This window comes from Bufo bufo, chromosome 7 (genome assembly GCF_905171765.1).
Source record: "Bufo bufo chromosome 7, aBufBuf1.1, whole genome shotgun sequence".
NCBI lineage: Eukaryota > Metazoa > Chordata > Amphibia > Anura > Bufonidae > Bufo > Bufo bufo.
Genome location: NC_053395.1, coordinates 216100281 through 216120683, shown reverse-complemented (window position 1 = coordinate 216120683; position 20403 = coordinate 216100281). Strand labels below are relative to the sequence as shown.

Here is a 20403-nt window from a genome sequence, read left to right as displayed (position 1 = left end):
TGAGAGTTGTAGTCTGATTTTAAGGGGCTTTGCATAATCTCTTTTTCTTGGAAGGATTCCCACAAAAATGAGAGTGTCCAAGTCTGCTAGGACCCCCCAGCAATCAGCTTTAACATGTGGGAAAACCTAGCAGCTAGCCTTCTATTTTCCTGCAGCGCCTCCGCAGGGGAAATGAAGCGTTGCATGATATCCATTAAAATCGATGTAATGCACAGACATGCTGGGTCCTCCAGAGTGGGATCAGCTCTCTGAAGCCGCTGAGCTTTCTAAGCAGCACCAACATATTCTGCAGCGCAATGCAAGGAGACAGTACGTGTACAGGTGACATCAGACATTACAGAGAAACAGCGCCACCCTTGTCCATAGGTTGTTCCTGGTATTGCACAGCAGCAGTAGACTCGTATGGAAGAGTTTGAGTCATAGACAGAAACCGTGCCGAAAGGTATCTGGAAAGTGAAAGTGCCTCGTGTGTAACAGGACAGTCACCATGTGTGAGTTTACATGGTATTTTATTAGTTACTGGAGGTTGAAAAACATTTGTAATGAAGCCACATGAAAAAGGATTCTGAGAAATCAGGACGTGGAGTTCCCCATGTTCACCCTGCCAGGACGTTGTATGCCATCTGACGTCACTAGATGCCTGCTAAACCGGGAAGTGGCATCTCACTCATCTCCAAATGTGACACCTGAGAAAACGAGGGGAGTGGTTGTCACTTCACAGAGTTCAAATTCTGGCTGTCTACAGCCACCACTAGGGGGAGCTAAAGAGGGTTTTCCAATTTTAAGCTAATAAAGCTTAAATGGGGTTTTACGGCATGCAGGGTTTTTATGGCCTATCCTCAGGACAGGTCATCAGTGTCAGATTGATAGGGGTCTGACTCTCTGCACCCCCTGTAGATCATCCATTTGAAGGAGCCCCAAGCACTCGTGTGGGCGCTATGTGTAATCTTCCTTGTTTACATGGGGCTGACGATCAGCACGCCAGTGCAATATGTTGCAGCTTCGTCCTGTTCACTTGAATGGGATGAAGGTGTAAGATCCTGCACTGCTGTTACTAAGCACAGGTAGAGCGCTCCATGGAATCAATGAAGAGACTGCAGACGAGCGCCGCGGCTGACCGAAGGCCGCGCAGAGCGTCAGATCCTCAGCCATCTCATATTTATGGCTCGTTATTGGAATTTGTAGTGAACGTCTCCTTTGCAAAATATCGGTGAAAACTTCGGGGAGGGTTGAATTTATTAAGACTAGAGTAAGATGCGTCCAAGTTATTATGAGGCATATAATTTTGGCGCATCTTGTTCATGTGCCAGAACATGAAATCTGCACCAGCGAGGATCCGGCAAAGATTTCTGCCATAAAGTGAGCCATAAGTTTTTGTAAATTTGTCAGAGCGCTTAGAACCCTCCCTAAAAATGAGGAACATTTACATCCAAAAGTTGCCATTCTTCTATGCCAAAGGGTGCGTCGCCTCAATTCCACATTGACTTCATTGGGGAAGAACATATGATACTCCCCTCACTGTTTATTACCCCCCCTTCATCATTAGCCCTGGAAACGTGACGTCATCGGCAGAGATGAAGACAGACGCAGCAGTTTGTTTTGGTGAATCAGTCACTCTCTCGCCTCCGTTAAGGTAACGTGCGTCTTCCCATACATAGATCTTGAGGGGCCCCGGGAGACTAAACATCTATTACTGGCTCTTCCTCCTTCCCGGACTAAATATAAAAAAAACGGAGGAAATGGAGAAAAAAAACAAGACAATGCCAGTAAAAACAATGTCATGACAGCAACGCGCTTGTTTACTGGGGATGAATCACTGGAGGTAAGTCAAAGCAAGACTCCAAATCAGCAGACACCGATCCGAATAAGAGCATTTTACCCCCAAAACCAATCAAAGGTTTTTTTCTGGCAGTAGAATACTTAATATCTATAATCAGGATAGATATATAACGGTGGGGGTCCAACTTCTGGCACCCCACATCTCTTATTATTCCTGCTAGAAGTTATGAATGAATTGCTAGCAGTCTGCAGTAAGGGTACAGAGGGGAGGTAACCAGTTGGGGGTGTGTCCCTGCACAGACTCACTCTATCCAATCAGTGCTGCCATTTTCAGTCTGTGCAGGGACACACCCCCAACTGGTTACCTCCCTCTGTGCCCTTACTGCAGACTGCTAGAAATTCATTCATAACCTCTAGCAAGAATAATAAAGGAATGGCACAACGTAGAGTCATAAGAATAGATGCTCCAGAACTGTTATTACATGGGGAATGCATGAAGCTATTAGAACAGACATGTCAGGGGAGGTGACAGGTCCTTTTTAACCACCTCCGGACCGCCTAACGCAGGATTGCGTTCCGGAGGTGGCAGCGCTGCGCAGAGTCACGCATATACGCGTCATCTCGCGAGACGCGAGATTTCGCTCCAAGCCGGCCCGCGCATGCGCATCGCGGGCCGGCAAAATTCAAAGAACAAGTTCGTCACCAGCCTGCCAGCAACGATCATTGGCTGGCAGGCTGGCGATTTTCAAAAAATCCAATCCAAAGTCATATAACAGATCATATTAGTAAATATGATCTGTTATATGGCTTGTCTGCTCCTGTGCTGGTCCTTTTCGTCGGTTGGATCCAGCACAGGAGCAGACTGAACTGTGAGTACACCAAACACTACACCTTAGCCCCAGATCACCCACCTGCACCCCAATTAACCCTTTGATCACCCCTTTGATCGCCCCTGTCAATCACTAGTGAAAGGAAAAAAAGTGATCAGTGTAAACTGTCACTTTTTTTTTTTCACTGGTATTGGCTGTTAGGTTTTAGGGATAGTTTAGGCCCCTTGGTTAGGTAGTTAGCGTCAGTTAGCGCCCACCCCACCGCACCGCAGTCACTTTTATTCGCTGTTTAGCGTATCGCTAATCAGCATTTGTACTTTTATAGTATCTGTAAGTGATCAAAACTGATCACGGTCAGATCTATAATAGTATTAGTGTCACCTTAGCTCGCCCTCCACCCAAAACGCAGTGTTTGCCCGATCAGGCCTGATCGGTCGCCCACACGTGCGTTCACCCACGCCCGCCCCACCGCAGTGACAAAAAATTATTATTTTTTGATCACTGCACATTCATTTTACACGCACTGCGGCGATAAAAAAATCAGTTTTGATATTTTTTATCAACCGCAGCAGCCTCCGGTACTTCGCTAGCCTCCCCTTTGTAAGACAGGTTTGCTTTTTTTCTTGGGTAGTCTCAGGGAATACCCCTAAATTTAGTAGTCCAAAATGTCAAACAGGGGGTATTCTTCTGAAGAGGCCTACAGGATTCTGACCCAGTCGGATGAGGAGTGGGAACCCTCATCTGACGAATCTAGCGGGTCAGAATATGAACCTGTGGAAAGCAGTGGCTCTCTGACCCAAAGTTCGGACGAGGAGGTGGAGGTCCCTGGCAGCACCAGGCGTACCCGGCCCCATGTCGCTAGACCACAGGTTACGCAGGATCCGCTTCAAGAGCAGCAGAGTGGGGCTGTCGCTGCCGGATCACGTGGTGAGGCATACACCAGCAGCGCAGCCCTTCCTGGACCTAGTACCAGCACTGCCGTACAACCTGGTGAAGTAGCGAGCACCAGAAGGGCAGTTGAAGCTGGTACGGTGGCACGTGCAATAGTTACCCCGTCGCAGCCACCGCAAAGACGGGCCCGTAGAGCCCCTAGAGTCCCTGAGGTGCTGGCAAATCCTGATTGGCAGTCACCAACTTCAGCCGCACCAGTAGTTCCCCCTTTCACCGCCCAGTCTGGAGTTCGGGTTGAGACGGCTCAAATCGGTTCGGCCCTGGGATTTTTTGAGCTGTTCTTGACTGCGGAGCTCTTGGACTTAGTCGTGGCAGAGACCAACCAGTATGCCACACAATTTATAACCGCTAACCCGGGAAGCTATTATGCCCAGCCTTTCCGGTGGAAACCAGTCCAAGTTTCCGAGCTTAAAATTTTTTTGGGCCTTCTCCTCAACATGGGCCTGACAAAAAAGCATGAATTGCGGTCATATTGGTCAACGCACCCAATTCATCACATGCCCATGTTCTCTGCTGCTATGTCCAGGACACGATTTGAGACCATCCTACGTTTTCTGCATTTTAGCGACAATACCACCTCCCGTCCCAGAGGCCACCCTGCTTTTGACCGGCTCCACAAAATTCGGCCCCTCATAGACCATTTCAACCTGAAATTTGCAGATTTGTATACCCCTGAGCAAAACATCTGCGTAGACGAGTCCCTAATACATTTTACCGGGCGCCTTGGCTTCAAACAATACATCCCAAGCAAGCGTGCCCGGTATGGGGTCAAATTGTATAAGCTCTGTGAAAGGGCCACAGGCTATACCCACAAATTTCGGATCTATGAGGGAAAAGATCAGACCCTGGAGCCGGTCGGTTGCCCTGACTACCTGGGGAGCAGTGGGAAGACAGTCTGGGACTTGGTGTCACCCTTATTCGGCAAGGGGTACCATCTTTATGTGGACAATTTCTACACAAGTGTGGCCCTCTTTAGGCATTTGTTTCTAGAACGGATTTGCGCCTGTGGCACCATGCGAACTAGTCGCGTGGGCTTCCCCCAACGGCTTGTAACCACCCGTCTTGCAAGGGGGCAGAGGGCTGCCTTGTGTAACGAAGAACTGCTCGCGGTGAAATGGAGAGACAAGCGTGACGTTTACATGCTCTCCTCCATTCACGCAGACACGACAATCCAAATTGAGCGAGCAACCCGTGTCATTGAAAAGCCCCTCTGTGTCCACGACTATAATGCGCTCATGGGAGGGGTGGACTTCAATGACCAGATGTTGTCTCCGTATTTAGTTTCCCGCAGAACCAGACGCTGGTATAAGAAGGTGTCTGTATATTTAATTCAATTGGCGCTCTACAATAGTTTTGTTCTCTACAGTAAGGCTGGGAGAACAGGATCCTTCCTCAAATTCCAGGAAGAGATCATCGAGAACCTCCTTTACCCAGGAGGTTCCGTGGCCCCATCCACCAGTGTAGTTAGCCGTCTACACGAGCGACATTTCCCCAGTGTCGTTCCTGGTACCTCAACCCAACCGTCACCCCGAAAAAGATGTCGTGTCTGTAGCAGGAGTGGAATAAGGCGTGACACCCGCTATTTCTGTCCTGACTGTGCTGACCACCCTGCCCTATGCTATGGAGAGTGTTTCCGGAAGTACCACACACAGGTACACTTAGCATAGGGATCACATCTCACCAGGACAGGCACACAGGGCTATTAGGGCCCATTCACTCACAGCTGCTGCAAACCTCTCCTTTCACCTGGGATAAAGTGCATAATGTACTTCGCCACATCTTTGGGCGATTTGCGCTTTGCACATTGTCCCATGGGGAAGGAGAGGTTTGTTCTATAAAAGGTAAAAAAAACTAAACAAAAAAAAAAATACCGGTAAGTAAAAAAGTTAAATGTTCAGTTAAAAAAGTTTAAAAAAAGTTTCTATGTTCTGTTCAACAGTTAATAAAGTTATTGCTTTGCGGCCTGGTTTTTTCTTTTTTGTTTTGTTTTTTTTACCTTTCAGGTGGACCAACCGATCGACTAGCTGCAGCACTGATGTGCATTCGGACAGAAGCATTGCGCTGCTGTCAGATTACACGCAAGTCGGTGTATGCGGCGCTGCAAGACGAGATTTCTCCTCTGCAGTAAAAGATACGTTTGCCGAGGCATATGAGCTGAGGAGGTGGCGGTGTTCATATACTTTGGCAAACACTTTGTATATATAAAAAAAAAAATCCCGGCAATGATTTATTCATCCACATCGATTGATGTGAATGGAGAAATCTGGTTTGCCAGGGCATACGAGCTGAAGTGGGTATGGATGTTGGGCGGAGCTCCTATGTCCTGGCAGACGCCTTTCCCCTCCTTTTTCTTTTTTTGGCAGAGATTTTTTCATCCACATTGATCGATGCGAATGAAGAAATCTGTGCCGTTCATTTTTTTCTTTCAGCCCAGAGGCTGAACGGAAAAAAAAAATCTCATTACCCGTATGCTCAATATAAGGAGAATAGCAGAAACTCCTAATGCTGGGCATACATGTAATGATTGCGGAGACCCTCAAATGCCAGGGCAGTACAAACACCCCACAAATAACACCATTTTGGAAAGAAGACACCCCAAGGTATTCGCTGAGGGGCATATTGAGTCCATGAAAGATTGAAATTTTTGTCCCAAGTTAGCGGAAAGGGAGACTTTGTGAGAACAAAATCAAAAAAATCAATTTCCGCTAACTTGTGCCAAATTTTTTTTTTTTCAATGAACTCGCCATGCCCCTCATTGAATACCTTGGGGTGTCTTCTTTCCAAAATGGGGTCACATGTGGGGTATTTATACTGCCCTGGCATTTTAGGGGCCCCAAAGCGTGAGAAGAAGTCTGGTATCCAAATGTCTAAAAATGCCCTCCTAAAAGGAATTTGGGCACCTTTGCCCACCTAGGCTGCAAAAAAGTGTCACACATGTGGTATCTCCGTATTCAGCAGAAGTTGGGGAATATGTTTTGGGGTGTCATTTTACATATACCCATGCTGGGTGAGATAAATATCTTGGTCAAATGCCAACTTTGTATAAAAAAAATGGGAAAAGTTGTCTTTTGCCAAGATATTTCTCTCACCCAGCATGGGTATATGTAAAAAGACACCCCAAAACACATTCCCCACCTTCTCCTGAGTACGGAGATACCAGATGTGTGACACTTTTTTGCAGCCTAGGTGGGCAAAGGGGCCCACATTCCAAAGAGCACCTTTCGGATTTCACAGGTCATTTACCTACTTACCAGACATTAGGGCCCCTGGAAAATGCCAGGGCAGTATAACTACCCCACAAGTGACCCCATTTTGGAAAGAAGACACCCCAAGGTATTCCGTGAGGGGCATGGCAAGTTCCTAGAATTTTTTATTTTTTGTCACAAGTTAGTGAAAAATTATGATTTTTATTTTTTTTTTTTTTTTCATACAAAGTCTCATATTCCACTAACTTGTGACAAAAAATAAAAACTTCCATGAACTCACTATGCCTATCAGCGAATACCTTGGGGTCTCTTCTTTCCAAAATGGGGTCACTTGTGGGGTAGTTATACTGCCCTGGCATTCTAGGGGCCCAAATGTGTGGTAAGGAGTTTGAAATCAAATTCAGTAAAAAATGACCTATGAAATCCAAAAGGTGCTCTTTGGAATGTGGGCCCCTTTGCCCACCTAGGCTGCAAAAAAGTGTCACACATCTGGTATCCCCGTACTCAGGAGAAGTTGAGGAATGTGTTTTGGGGTGTCATTTTACATATACCCATGCTGGGTGAGATAAATATCTTGGTCAAATGCCAACTTTGTATAAAAAAATGGGAAAAGTTGTCTTTTGCCAAGATATTTCTCTCACCCAGCATGGGTATATGTAAAATGACACCCCAAAACACATTCCCCACCTTCTCCTGAGTACGGAGATACCAGATGTGTGACACTTTTTTGCAGCCTAGGTGGGCAAAGGGGCCCATATTCCAAAGAGCACCTTTCGGATTTGACAGGTCATTTTTTTCAGAATTTGATTTCAAACTCCTTACCACACATTTGGGCCCCTAGAATGCCAGGGCAGTATAACTACCCCACAAGTGACCCCATTTTGGAAAGAAGACACCCCAAGGTATTCCGTGAGGGGCATGGCAAGTTCCTAGAATTTTTATTTTTTGTCACAAGTTAGTGGAAAATGATGATTTTTATTTTTTATTTTTTTTCATACAAAGTCTCATATTCCACTAACTTGTGACAAAAAATAAAAATTTCCATGAACTCACTATGCCCATCAGCGAATACCTTGGGGTGTCTTCTTTCCAAAATGGGGTCACTTGTGGGGTAGTTATACTGCCCTGGCATTCTAGGGGCCCAAATGTGTGGTAAGGAGTTTGAAATCAAATTCTGAAAAAAATGACCTGTCAAATCCGAAAGGTGCTCTTTGGAATATGGGCCCCTTTGCCCACCTAGGCTGCAAAAAAGTGTCACACATCTGGTATCTCCGTACTCAGGAGAAGGTGGGGAATGTGTTTTGGGGTGTCATTTTACATATACCCATGCTGGGTGAGAGAAATATCTTGGCAAAAGACAACTTTTCCCATTTTTTTATACAAAGTTGGCATTTGACCAAGATATTTATCTCACCCAGCATGGGTATATGTAAAAAGACACCCCAAAACACATTCCTCAACTTCTCCTGAGTACGGGGATACCAGATGTGTGACACTTTTTTGCAGCCTAGGTGGGCAAAGGGGCCCACATTCCAAAGAGCACCTTTTGGATTTCATAGGTCATTTTTTACTGAATTTGATTTCAAACTCCTTACCACACATTTGGGCCCCTAGAATGCCAGGGCAGTATAACTACCCCACAAGTGACCCCATTTTGGAAAGAAGAGACCCCAAGGTATTCGCTGATGGGCATAGTGAGTTCATGGAAGTTTTTATTTTTTGTCACAAGTTAGTGGAATATGAGACTTTGTATGAAAAAAAAAAAAAAAAAAAAAAATCATAATTTTTCACTAACTTGTGACAAAAAATAAAAAATTCTAGGAACTCGCCATGCCCCTCACGGAATACCTTGGGGTGTCTTCTTTCCAAAATGGGGTCACTTGTGGGGTAGTTATACTGCCCTGTCATTCTAGGGGCCCAAATGTGTGGTAAGGAGTTTGAAATCAAATTCTGAAAAAAATGACCTGTCAAATCCGAAAGGTGCTCTTTGGAATATGGGCCCCTTTGCCCACCTAGGCTGCAAAAAAGTGTCACACATCTGGTATCTCCGTACTCAGGAGAAGGTGGGGAATGTGTTTTGGGGTGTCATTTTATATATACCCATGCTGGGTGAGATAAATATCTTGGTGAAATGCCAACTTTGTATAAAAAAATGGGAAAAGTTGTCTTTTGCCAAGATATTTCTCTCACCCAGCATGGGTATATATAAAATGACACCCCAAAACACATTCCCCACCTTCTCCTGAGTACGGAGATACCAGATGTGTGACACTTTTTTGCAGCCTAGGTGGGCAAAGGGGCCCATATTCCAAAGAGCACCTTTCGGATTTGACTGGTCATTTTTTTCAGAATTTGATTTCAAACTCCTTACCACACATTTGGGCCCCTAGAATGCCAGGGCAGTATAACTACCCCACAAGTGACCCCATTTTGGAAAGAAGAGACCCCAAGGTATTTCGTTATGGGCATAGTGAGTTCATAGAAGTTTTTATTTTTTGTCACAAGTTAGTGGAATATGAGACTTTGTAAGAAAAAAAAAAAAAAAAAAAAAATCATCATTTTCCGCTAACTTGTGACAAAAAATAAAAACTTCTATGAACTCACTATGCCCATCAGCGAATACCTTAGGGTGTGTACTTTCCGAAATGGGGTCATTTGTGGGGTGTTTGTACTGTCTGGGCATTGTAGAACCTCAGGAAACATGACAGGTGCTCAGAAAGTCAGAGCTGCTTCAAAAAGCGGAAATTCACATTTTTGTACCATAGTTTGTAAACGCTATAACTTTTACCCAAACCATTTTTTTTTTACCCAAACATTTTTTTTTTATCAAAGACATGTAGAACTATAAATTTAGAGCAAAATTTCTATATGGATGTCGTTTTTTTTGCAAAATTTTACAACTGAAAGTGAAAAATGTCATTTTTTTTGCAAAAAAAATCGTTAAATTTCGATTAATAACAAAAAAAGTAAAAATGTCAGCAGCAATGAAATACCACCAAATGAAAGCTCTATTAGTGAGAAGAAAAGGAGGTAAAATTCATTTGGGTGGTAAGTTGCATGACCGAGCAATAAACGGTGAAAGTAGTGTAGGTCAGAAGTGTAAAAAGTGGCCTGGTCTTTCAGGGTGTTTAAGCACTGGGGGCTGAGGTGGTTAAAGAATGGGCCTGAGCTGCAGTAACAAGCATGGCCACTATGTACGGCACTGTGAGGAGACAGCAGCGGCCCCCGAGATGTGGGGTGCCAGAAGTTAATGAGACTGCGCCTGGGACATGTGACTGATGAGTGTGACATCACTGGCCCAGGAAGAGGCTGCAGCGCTCACCGGAGCTTTCTGGGTGCTAGGAGTCAGACCTCCACCGATCAGATATTGATGACCTGTCCTGAGGATAGGTCACCAATATTTTACTCCCAGAAAACCCCTTTAAATCACAAGCAGATACAGGTCCTTGAGTCGATATCATCTTCTACAAGTTCCATAAAAATTACATTTTGTGTGTTTTACAGTAATAAAGTAGGGTGACCACCAAGATAACCATCATTACAGCTCACTCAGCTTTTCCAGACCCCTGAATGGAAAAACTGAATGTCTTTCAAGGGGTTGTCTGGGACTTAAAGGGGTTTTCCGAGATTTTATTTTTTTTTACTGATGACTTAACCTCAGTATAAGGGCTCATGCACACGATCATTGGATGTTTTGCGGTCCGTAAATTGTGGATTCGTAAAACGCGGATACCGGCCGTGTGGATTCCGTATTTTGCGGAACGGAACAGCTGGCCCCTAACAGAAAGGTACCATCCTTGTCAGTGATGCGGACAATAATAGGACATGTTCTATTTTTTTGCGGAACAGACATACGGAAATGGAATGCACATGGAGTAATTTCTGTTTTTGTTTTGCGGTTTCAGTGAAGTGTATGGTTACGCGTATGGGCCGCAAAAAAAAAAAATGTTTGTGGAAAGAGATCCGTTTAGGATACATCAGGATGTCTTCCATTCCGGCAGCATTCCGTTTTGTGACCCGCAACAAAACTGCTGCAAGCGACTGTTTTGTATTCGGTCATAAAAACGGAAAAAAATTGATCCGGCACTGAAAACAGTAAGTCAATGGTGACGGATCCGTTTTTGTAGGAGTCTAAAAAACAGATCCGTCACCCATTGACTTTCAATCTACATTTAGTGACAGAGCCGTTTATTTCCGTTGTGACTTCACACAACCGCATCCTAATGGAACGGATTCATCCTGATGTGCAAAATCAAAACGGATCTGTTTGATGCCGGATCTCAATACCGGAATTAACAACGCAAGTATGAAAGTAGCCTAAATAGCTTGCTCTGCGGCACTTATAATATGCATATCTGACACGTGTGAACCTAGCCTAAAAGCTGCCGTATCTGCAGTCGCCCAGCTTTCCCAAACTAAGAAATGGCAAAAAGAAAAATTTAGCAAAAAAAGTTTTCACTTTACTTCTACTTAATGAGCATTTTTGTTTTTTATTTCTTAGGTCTAGGGGTATAGGCCAATACGGGGCGCGTCTGTCTGGTCATTCGAATTTCTGACAGATACAATTAACACTGCACAATATACTAATTACAAACACATGAGACGCCTCGGACCTACTAATTAAGAGATGAACCTGAGGCAGGACTGGGCCTCCCTCCCCCGCCCAGGAGGGTGTCATTATAATGAAGTGGTCAGTCACTCAGGGGTGCTGGCTCAGTTATGCCCCTGGCAGCAGTATGGCCTCCAGAGCTGTCAGTCAAATCCCACTGAAGAAAAATGATGCTTTTGTACTGAGCTTCGGTTCAAAATACAGTCAAATTCCAGTGATCCGTTACGCAGGCTGATAATCCGGTATCCCGCTGAAGTACCGGAATGTAACATAATGCGGAATTTGACAGAAAGAAGAAAACGGAGCAGAGAGTACCGATTCGCATCTCTTCCTTTCATATGAGCGTCTGATAATCCAGAATATTTTAGAATTTGATGCTTATAAAGGTCCCACAGATGCCAGACTAAAGGAATTTTTTAGCATTTCTACTCAGTGGCAACGGGGACAGACCATGAGGTTCTCTAGTACTGAAATGCAGTCATAGAGGAAATTCCCATCGTCATCCAGCTGAAGCCAAACAGAATCATTCCTGTGGTTTTCACATTAATATGAAATTTGCCTTTAATTGCGTCGCTGTTGCTGCTGTTAGAGCTGCAGAAGTGGAAAAAAAATAAAAATCGAATCTTTCAGGGTATTTCATCTACAAGACTTGTCGGTATATAGTTTTATAGGGCGTAAGCAGCTGGGAATTCCCAACCACAGCCCCAGGGTCTCTTAACTGAATTCAGATTAAAGGGTTTCTGTCATCAGAATAATCGTTATGTATCTGGCTGACAACAGCGATGGGCTAATGTCAGCAGAACATAACTGTATGACTTATATCTCCCTGCCCGCCGCCGTCCGCGCTAAATAATGACTTTAGTAATATGCAAATGAGCCTCTAGGTGCGAGTGGGGCGTCGCTGCAGCACCTAGAGGCTCCGTCCTCTCACCGTTTGGCACGCCCTTGTAAAGGTGATTGACGGTCTGCTCCGTGCCCCGCAAATCCCGCACCGTCCATTTCAGTATTAGGCGCAGGCCCAGTGAGTGAAGGACGCTCTCCTGCTGCCGGCTTCACTCACTGCGCCGAATACTAACCGGGACGGGGCAGGTGCGGGATTTTATGGGCGCAGGGAACTAGGACGTCAATCAACTGGACAAGGGCGTGCCAAAGGGTGAGAAAACGGAGCCTCTAGGTGCTGCAGCAACGCCCCACTAGGACCTAGAGGCTCATTAGCATATTATAAAAGTCTTTATTTTGAGGGAACGGCGTCAGGCAGGGAGTTAAAAATCATACAGTTATGTTCTGCTGACATTAGCCCATCGCTATTGTCAGCCAGATACATAATGATTTTTCTAATGACAGAAACCCTTTATAACTTAAAGGGATTGTCCCACGAAAAATGTATTCTACATTTTTAAAACCAGCACCTGGATCTGAAGGCTTTTGTAATTGCATGTAATTAAATAAGATGAATCTGAAAAGCACCACCTGCTCTTTTTGTAATTTCTCTGTCCTGTTCACGGAGATGGACGCACATGCTCAGTTCCATCCTTCAACTGCCAACAGCTGCAGCAGGAAGGACATGCCTCCTGAGAAGTTGGACGCCCCCTAAGCTGCCAGCCTGAAATAAATCTATTACAGCAATGAATGAGGAGATCTCTGGATCCATGTGAGGTGCAGGGCTGGTTCTGGCTTTGTTAGGAGATTGTCACGTACTATATATGATGTCTGATTTTCATTATTTACATCATGGAATAATCCCTTTAATGAACTGCTCCTTGTCAAGTAAGGCTACTTTCACACTGGCGTTTTGGCTTTCCGTTTGTGAGATCCGCTCAGGGCTCTAACAAGCAGTCCAAAACGGATCAGTTTGCATTCTAATGCATTCCGAATGGTAAAGGATCCGCTCAGAATGCATCAGTTTAACTCCGTTTCGCCTCCATTCCGCTTTGGTGTCCGTCTGAAGAAACTGAGCCAAACTGATCATTGTGTAAGTCCACGGGGACGGATCCGTTTTCTATGACATAATCTGGCACAGTAGAAAATGGATCCGTCCTCCATTGACTTTCAATGGTGTTCAAGACGGATCCGTCTTGGCTATGTTACAGATAATACAAACTGATCCGTTCTGAACAGATGCAGACGTTTGTATTATCTGAACGGATCCGATCCATCATGCACCAAACACGAGTGTGAAAGTAGCCTAAGAGAATGACGTAGGTGGCTATTGAGAACGTTTACAATCCTTTCTTATCATTGCTTTAACTACGCATGTGACAATGAGACGCTTACATGAACGAGCTGTACTATTAATGATCAGATTGGGTCTACCTGCAGCCACCACTAGGGGGAGCACACTGCACATAGAATGCAATAGTAAAAAAGTATGCAGTAAGCTCCCCCTAGAGGCAGCTCTTAACAACTATCTTGATTGCGGCTGAAGAGGAAATGCCCCTGACTTGCAATGCCTGTATGCGCTAGATGTCAATTAGTGACGTGTTCTCTATTACATCCATGTCCTACTATAGTCCATATATATAATAACTGCACTAGCAGCATCGACATCATATACAGCAAATCTGAAGCACCTTTTCTTAGAACTCTATGTTGTGCCGTCCCTCTGTTATTCCTCTTGGACATATATGAATAAATTAAATACTGTATATAAGGTCTGACACTGCCGCCACTTATTGGACAGTGTCAGACTGTGCAGGGACCCCTCCCCCCTTCATTGACAAGGGGAATGGTAACACTCAGTGATAAATAACTATTCGTACAATTCCAGGAGGAATAAAAGAGGAACGGCACAATAAAAGACGCTTCAGAATTGTAATTTCATTGGGAATACAAGGTAACATCATCTAGTAAATGGACTCAATCTATGTACATTTATACATGAGCAAAGTAAAATCGTGACATACAGAACGCCCTTATTTCACCGTCCCCTCAAAACCCAGCGCGCTGTAAGTCTCAGAAAAAGTTGCAAAAACTTTGCTAATCTGCATATGCACAGCTCCCTGCACCCCCTTCCTCCCCCAAACCCTGAAGCCCCAGCCAGGTCCTTTGTGTTTGGTGGCTGATAGACTACCGCTTCAACGGCTTTCAGTGAATTTCAGGTCTGGAATCCATTGTGAGCGCAATGCATTCAATACGATGGCGAAGGGACACTCTTAAGAAAGTGCACCCCCCCCCCCCCCCCACTCCTCTTCTTCTTCTCCTTCTTACATAAATGGAGCATTGATGTGGATGTGTGAAAATGGTCCCAGCCCTCACGGACGGGGGTTCTCACCATTGTTTACTGTGACAACAGGATAGAATTGCTTACTTACTTGGCAGCAAACTTAACCATCTGCTTGCTCGCGCGGTCTCCCACAGCCAACAGAGCCTGGACGTTGAACTGCTGCTGACGCAGGACCAGAAAACACTGCTTTCCTGAGGAGAGGATACAGAATACAGGTGCATCATATGCTTGTTGATCACAGTGGCACAACGTACACAAACTCTTATACTGGGCGAGGAAATGAATGGACCCAAAAATAGTCCATTTATGTACAAAATATGACACCAAAGACCTAATACTCACCGAGTGGGGGTAGACAAGATGTTATGATATCTTCTATACACAGTGGAGATCCTGCTCCCCTATCTCTCTGGATTACTATCTCAAAAGCAGAAGCAGCAGCAAGGAGGACATTATTGAGCAGTGTAGCTATGAATTCAGCATTACCGAGCAGTGTAGCTGTGAATCCAGCATTACCGAGCAGTGTAGCTGTGAATCCAGCATTACCGAGCAGTGTAGCTGTGAATCCAGCATTACTGAGCAGTGTAGCTGTGAATCCAGCATTACCGAGCAGTGTACCTATGAATCCAGCATTACCGAGCAGTGTAGCTGTGAATCCAGCATTACCGAGCAGTGTAGCTATGAATCCAGCATTACCGAGCAGTGTAGCTATAAATCCAGCATTACTGAGCAGTGTAGCTGTGAATCCAGCATTACTGAGCAGTGTAGCTGTGAATCCAGCATTACTGAGCAGTGTAGCTGTGAATCCAGCATTACCGAGCAGTGTAGCTATGAATCTAGCATTACTGAGCAGTGTAGCTGTGAATCCAGCATTACCGAGCAGTGTAGCTGTGAATCCAGCATTACCGAGCAGTGTAGCTATGAATCTATTGTAAAATAGAAAGAATGGGCACTCTTATACCTGGTTCACAAAGTTAGCAAAGTGACACTATTTATTAAAGACAATTAATAAATATACAGATCGTCACCATACATAAATGAAAATAAATGTATATCCTAGACAGAATGTTAACCTAAAAAATGTTGCAATTAAAACATCAAATAAAATGTCAGATAAAATAGCAAATGAATCAGTCCACTGATATAACTACTAGATGGGGGAGTGGTGACGATCTGTATATTTATTAATTGTCTTTAATAAATAGTGTCACTTTGCTAACTTTGTGAACCAGGTATAAGAGTGCCCATTCTTTCTATTTTACAATTGTTCTTTGGTGATTACAGTACGACATCTGTTTGGTGCACCTTGCCATCTTAAGCCAGAGGTGAGCCGTCCTTTACCTTTTTACATAGCTATGAATCCAGCATTACCGAGCAGTGTAGCTGTGAATCCAGCATTACTGAGCAATGCAGTTATTAATCCACCTCTGGCATGAGACAGAAATCTTACTAGAGGTAGCAGTGCCGCTGTGTCTCTTGTTTTCAGTCACTCTACAGGTGCTTCTTCCTCCTACTCCCTCACCCTAGACATCTATGAGCAGGTGGTGACCTGATCACTCAGCCAGCTGATAAATCAGTCTCATGGCTCAAGATGGACTTTATAAGTGGGGCCTGATAAGTGGAGAAAGAGACATTTTTCTCTGATAAGATATATTACAATTTTTTTCTATTCATTTATATTAATGATTTATAAAAACTTGTGGAAACGACGGTGACAATTTAATAAATGAAAGGATAAGTCATCAATATCTGATCAGTGGAGGTCTGACCTTCGGCACCTCCTATAATCAGCTGTTTGAGAAGGCACCGGCGCTCACACTATCGCTGGGACCTTTTCATAGTTTAGCCTAGGCCTAGGTCATCTGTCACATAGCCTAGGAGCAGCTCAACCCTATAGAAGTGAATGGGGCTGAGAGTGATACCAAGCACGGCCACTATACAATGGACGGCTCTGTGCTTGGTGCGCTGCGAGAAGACGGTGGCGCTACTGTGAGCGCCGGTGTCTTCTCAAACAGCTGATCGGCGGGGGTCCTGGGTGTCGGATGGGTGATCAGTATAAAAATCTCGAAAAAAACACTTTAACCAGATAATCCTTTTAAGTAGGCCGTATACTGAGCGATATTACAGCCTGGACAGATACCTGCACTGTCTGTGAAGGAATTCCAGAGATCTAAACACTTCAGTTATTTTAATTTTATTATATCATTTGGACTATTCACTTTATTCACTCATAGTACATATTTAGCCATCTATATACTCAGCGGATGCTGGAACGCCCCTTTAAGCCCGACACATAAGGTAAGGCTTCAGAAGCAGACTAATCAAACTGTGCATACAAATATCTAAAATCAGTATAAAATGTAGAAAAAAGATAATCTTGTGATCTTTTCTTCAGGCCTGTCTGCCGGGCGGCACCTCCTCCTCGCCGTCACTCAGCAGGGCTGACAATCGCTAATGGCGTATGCCCTTTTCTATCACAATGGCTTCTGGGGCTGGTACACTGGAAGAATGTTTATTTTGCGAGACTAAAATAACATGACATTTGGGAAATGTGCGCCACGCCTGCAGAGTACAGACTGGGTGGCCAAGTATTGGGGGGGGGACACCTTACTATATCCTGAATTTTACTCCCACGTGGACTTTACTGACACGGAGGGGACCTGTGCCCATTGATCGTATTTATAACTTGTCATGCCGTTCAAAATACATGTAACCAGACATGTAACAAAACATAAAAAAATTCTGAATTAATCACTATAATGAAAAGTTTTGCAACTTTGTCCATCACATCCCTTTCATTCCAAGATCTATGCTTGCTGTCAGTGAATGGAAACATTCCTTACTGAACCCAGAGCCTGAAAAACCAGCACAGATCAAAAACGTCTTAAAGCTGAGGGTTTGCTACAACTTAGGCCTTCTGCACACGACCGTATCCGCAAATGGTGGATGCGGTGTGTGTGTGTGCATCCCGCACTGGTCACTGGCCCCATTGTAAAAATGCCTATTCTTGTCCGCAAAACGGACAAGAATAGGGCGTGTTCTATCATTTGTAGCACATATGTGGACAGCATACGGATGACATCACTGTGCTGCCCGAATTTTTTTTTCCAACCCCATAGAAATAAATGGGTCCACATTCCATCCGCAAAAAATACAGACTGAAAATACGGTCGTGTGCATAAGGCCTTAATCAAATCTGATTGGGCCTTAAAGGGGATGTCATATTACGACAACTTATTCACTATCACAGGAGTGTCTGTAGATAAGGCTACTTTCACACTGGCGCTTTGGCTTTCCGTTTGTGAGATCCGTTCAGGGCTCTCAGAAGCGCTCCAAAACGAATCAGTTTTGCCCTAATGCATTCTGAATGGATAAGGATCCGCTCGGAATGCATCAGTTTGCCTCCGATCCGTCTCCATTCCGCTCTGGAGGATGCCTGCAGCGTTTGGGTGTCCGTCTGACGAAACTGAGCCAAACGTCCTGACACACAATGTAAGTCAATGGGGACGGATCTGTTTTCACTAACACAATAGAAAACTGATCCGTCCTCCACTGACTTTCAATGGTGTTCAAGGCGGATCAGTGTTGGCTATGTTACAGATAATACAAACGGATCCGTTCTGAGCGGATGCATGCGGTTGTATTATCTGAACGGATCCGTCTGTGCAGATCCATGACGATCCGAACCAAACGCGAGTGTGAAAGTAGCCTAAATGTCTGACTGCTGGGGGTTCGACCACCGATCACTAGAACAGCAGCCCGTGTTCCCCGGTTTAAATGGGGCCGCAGACACGTATACACATTCAACTCCATGGGACTGCCAGAGATAGCTGAGAGCTTGTACTTGGTTATCTCCAGAAGTCTCACAGAACATGCGTGTCTGCGGCTCCATTCAAACTGAGGAACACGGGCCCCCCTTATAGTGAACGGTGTAACACCCAAATTGACCTTTATTGCATCCTGCTGGCAATTCATTCATAATTCATAGTAGGAGGAAGGGCACAACATAGGATTTTATGAAAAGATGCTCCAGAAATGGGCAATGCAAGCAGTGACTTAGACATGTCAGGAGGGGGGACGTGTCCTCTTTAAATGTAACAGGTGGAAATATCAGGTGCATTTCACTCGATGCAGAAGGGCCAGTGAGAAGATGAGCTCTTACCCTTTGCTCTGCTGGTGTGGACCCTGGCACGGACCCAGACTGTCTCATCAGCTTTCTGCAGCGTCAGGTCTTTTACTCTCACAAGAACCCGCTCTGGAGGAGAAAAGAGAAACCATTGCTGCCGTGGGTTTTATGTGCAGAAGCCGACGCGGCTTTATTCAGTGCAACATTGGCCCCTGTCATCAGACCAATAAAGAAACCTGCAGGGGACTGGCCATGGGGGATATATACTGGGACACGTCATGGGGGCTGGGGAATGGCCCAAACATATGCACAAAGTATCTGGCCACCACTCCTGCACGGATCCAACAGTCTTCAGTTTGAGGTTATTTCCCATTTGTGACAAGCACGCCAGACTGCTCTGATATCCATTGTAGATGGTCGATGATGAGAAGGAGCACGGCCAAATGTGGTATTAGAGGCAATGATGATGCCTGCACGTTGCAAACCTTGATTAAGGGAGTTATCCAGGATGAAAAAACTGAAACAGCGCCACACCTGCTCTTAGGTTGTGTCTGGTATTGCAAGCTAAGTAACTATAGCTGGGCTGCAATACCAAGCATGACCTATAGACATCTGGGGTGCTGTTTCTGGGTAAATGGCATTAAGCCATGTTTTTTCGAATCCTTGACAAATCTCCTTCCGTTTTGTGCATAAAGCTCCTATGCTATCAAATCCAGGCCCGCGGGTACAAACGGATAAAAGCGCTCACTTGGAAGGATTACAATCAAACATTTCGTACAAGCCGGAAATATCCAGATATACAGTTGCAAGAAAAAGTATGTGAACCCTGTGGAATGATATGGATTTCTGCACAAATTGGTCATAAAATGTGATCTGATCTTCATCTAAGTCACAACAATAGACAATCACAGTCTGCTTAAACTAATAACACACAAAGAATTAAATGTTACCATGTTTTTATTGAACACACCATGTAAACATTCACAGTGCAGGTGGAAAAAGTATGTGAACCCCTAGACTAATGACATCTCCAAGAGCTAATTGGAGTGAGGCGTCAGCCAACTGGAGTCCAATGAATGAGATGAGATTGGCGGTGTTGGTTACAGCTGCCCTGCCCTATAGAAAACACACACCAGTTCTGGGTTTGCTTTTCACAAGAAGCATTGCCTGATGTGAATGATGCCTCGCACAAAAGAGCTCTCAGAAGACCTACGATTAAGAATTGTTGACTTGCATAAAGCTGGAAAGGGTTATAAAAGTATCTCCAAAAGCCTTGCTGTTCATCAGTCCACGGTAAGACAAATTGTCTATAAATGGAGAAAGTTCAGCACTGCTGCTACTCTCCCTAGAAATGGCCGTCCTGTAAAAATGACTACAAGAGCACAGCGCAGACTGCTCAATGAGGTGAAGAAGAATACTAGAGTGTCAGCTAAAGACTTACAAAAGTCTCTGGCACATGCTAACATCCCTGTTAGCGAATCTACGATACGTAAAACACCAAACAAGAATGGATTTCATGGGAGGATACCACAGAAGAAGCCACTCCTGTCCAAAAAAAAACATTGCTGCACGTTTACAGTTTGCACAAGAGCACCTAGATATTCCACAGCAGTACTGGCAAAATATTCTGTGGACAGATGAAACCAAAGTTGAGTTGTTTGGAAGAAACACACAACACT

At 44.7% G+C, this 20403-nt stretch overlaps 1 protein-coding gene across 1 annotated transcript in view; it reads right to left on the bottom strand.

Moving 5' to 3' along the window:
- DARS1 (aspartyl-tRNA synthetase 1) overlaps nt 1–20403 on the bottom strand; it is an 83535-nt gene that overhangs the window by 34326 nt on the left and 28806 nt on the right. The window contains exons 5-6 of the mRNA XM_040439840.1: nt 18761–18853; nt 14687–14789 (exon numbers count right to left, since the gene is read on the bottom strand). Of these exons, the coding sequence (XP_040295774.1) occupies nt 14687–14789; nt 18761–18853 (196 nt within the window). The remainder of the gene's footprint in view (nt 1–14686; nt 14790–18760; nt 18854–20403) is intronic.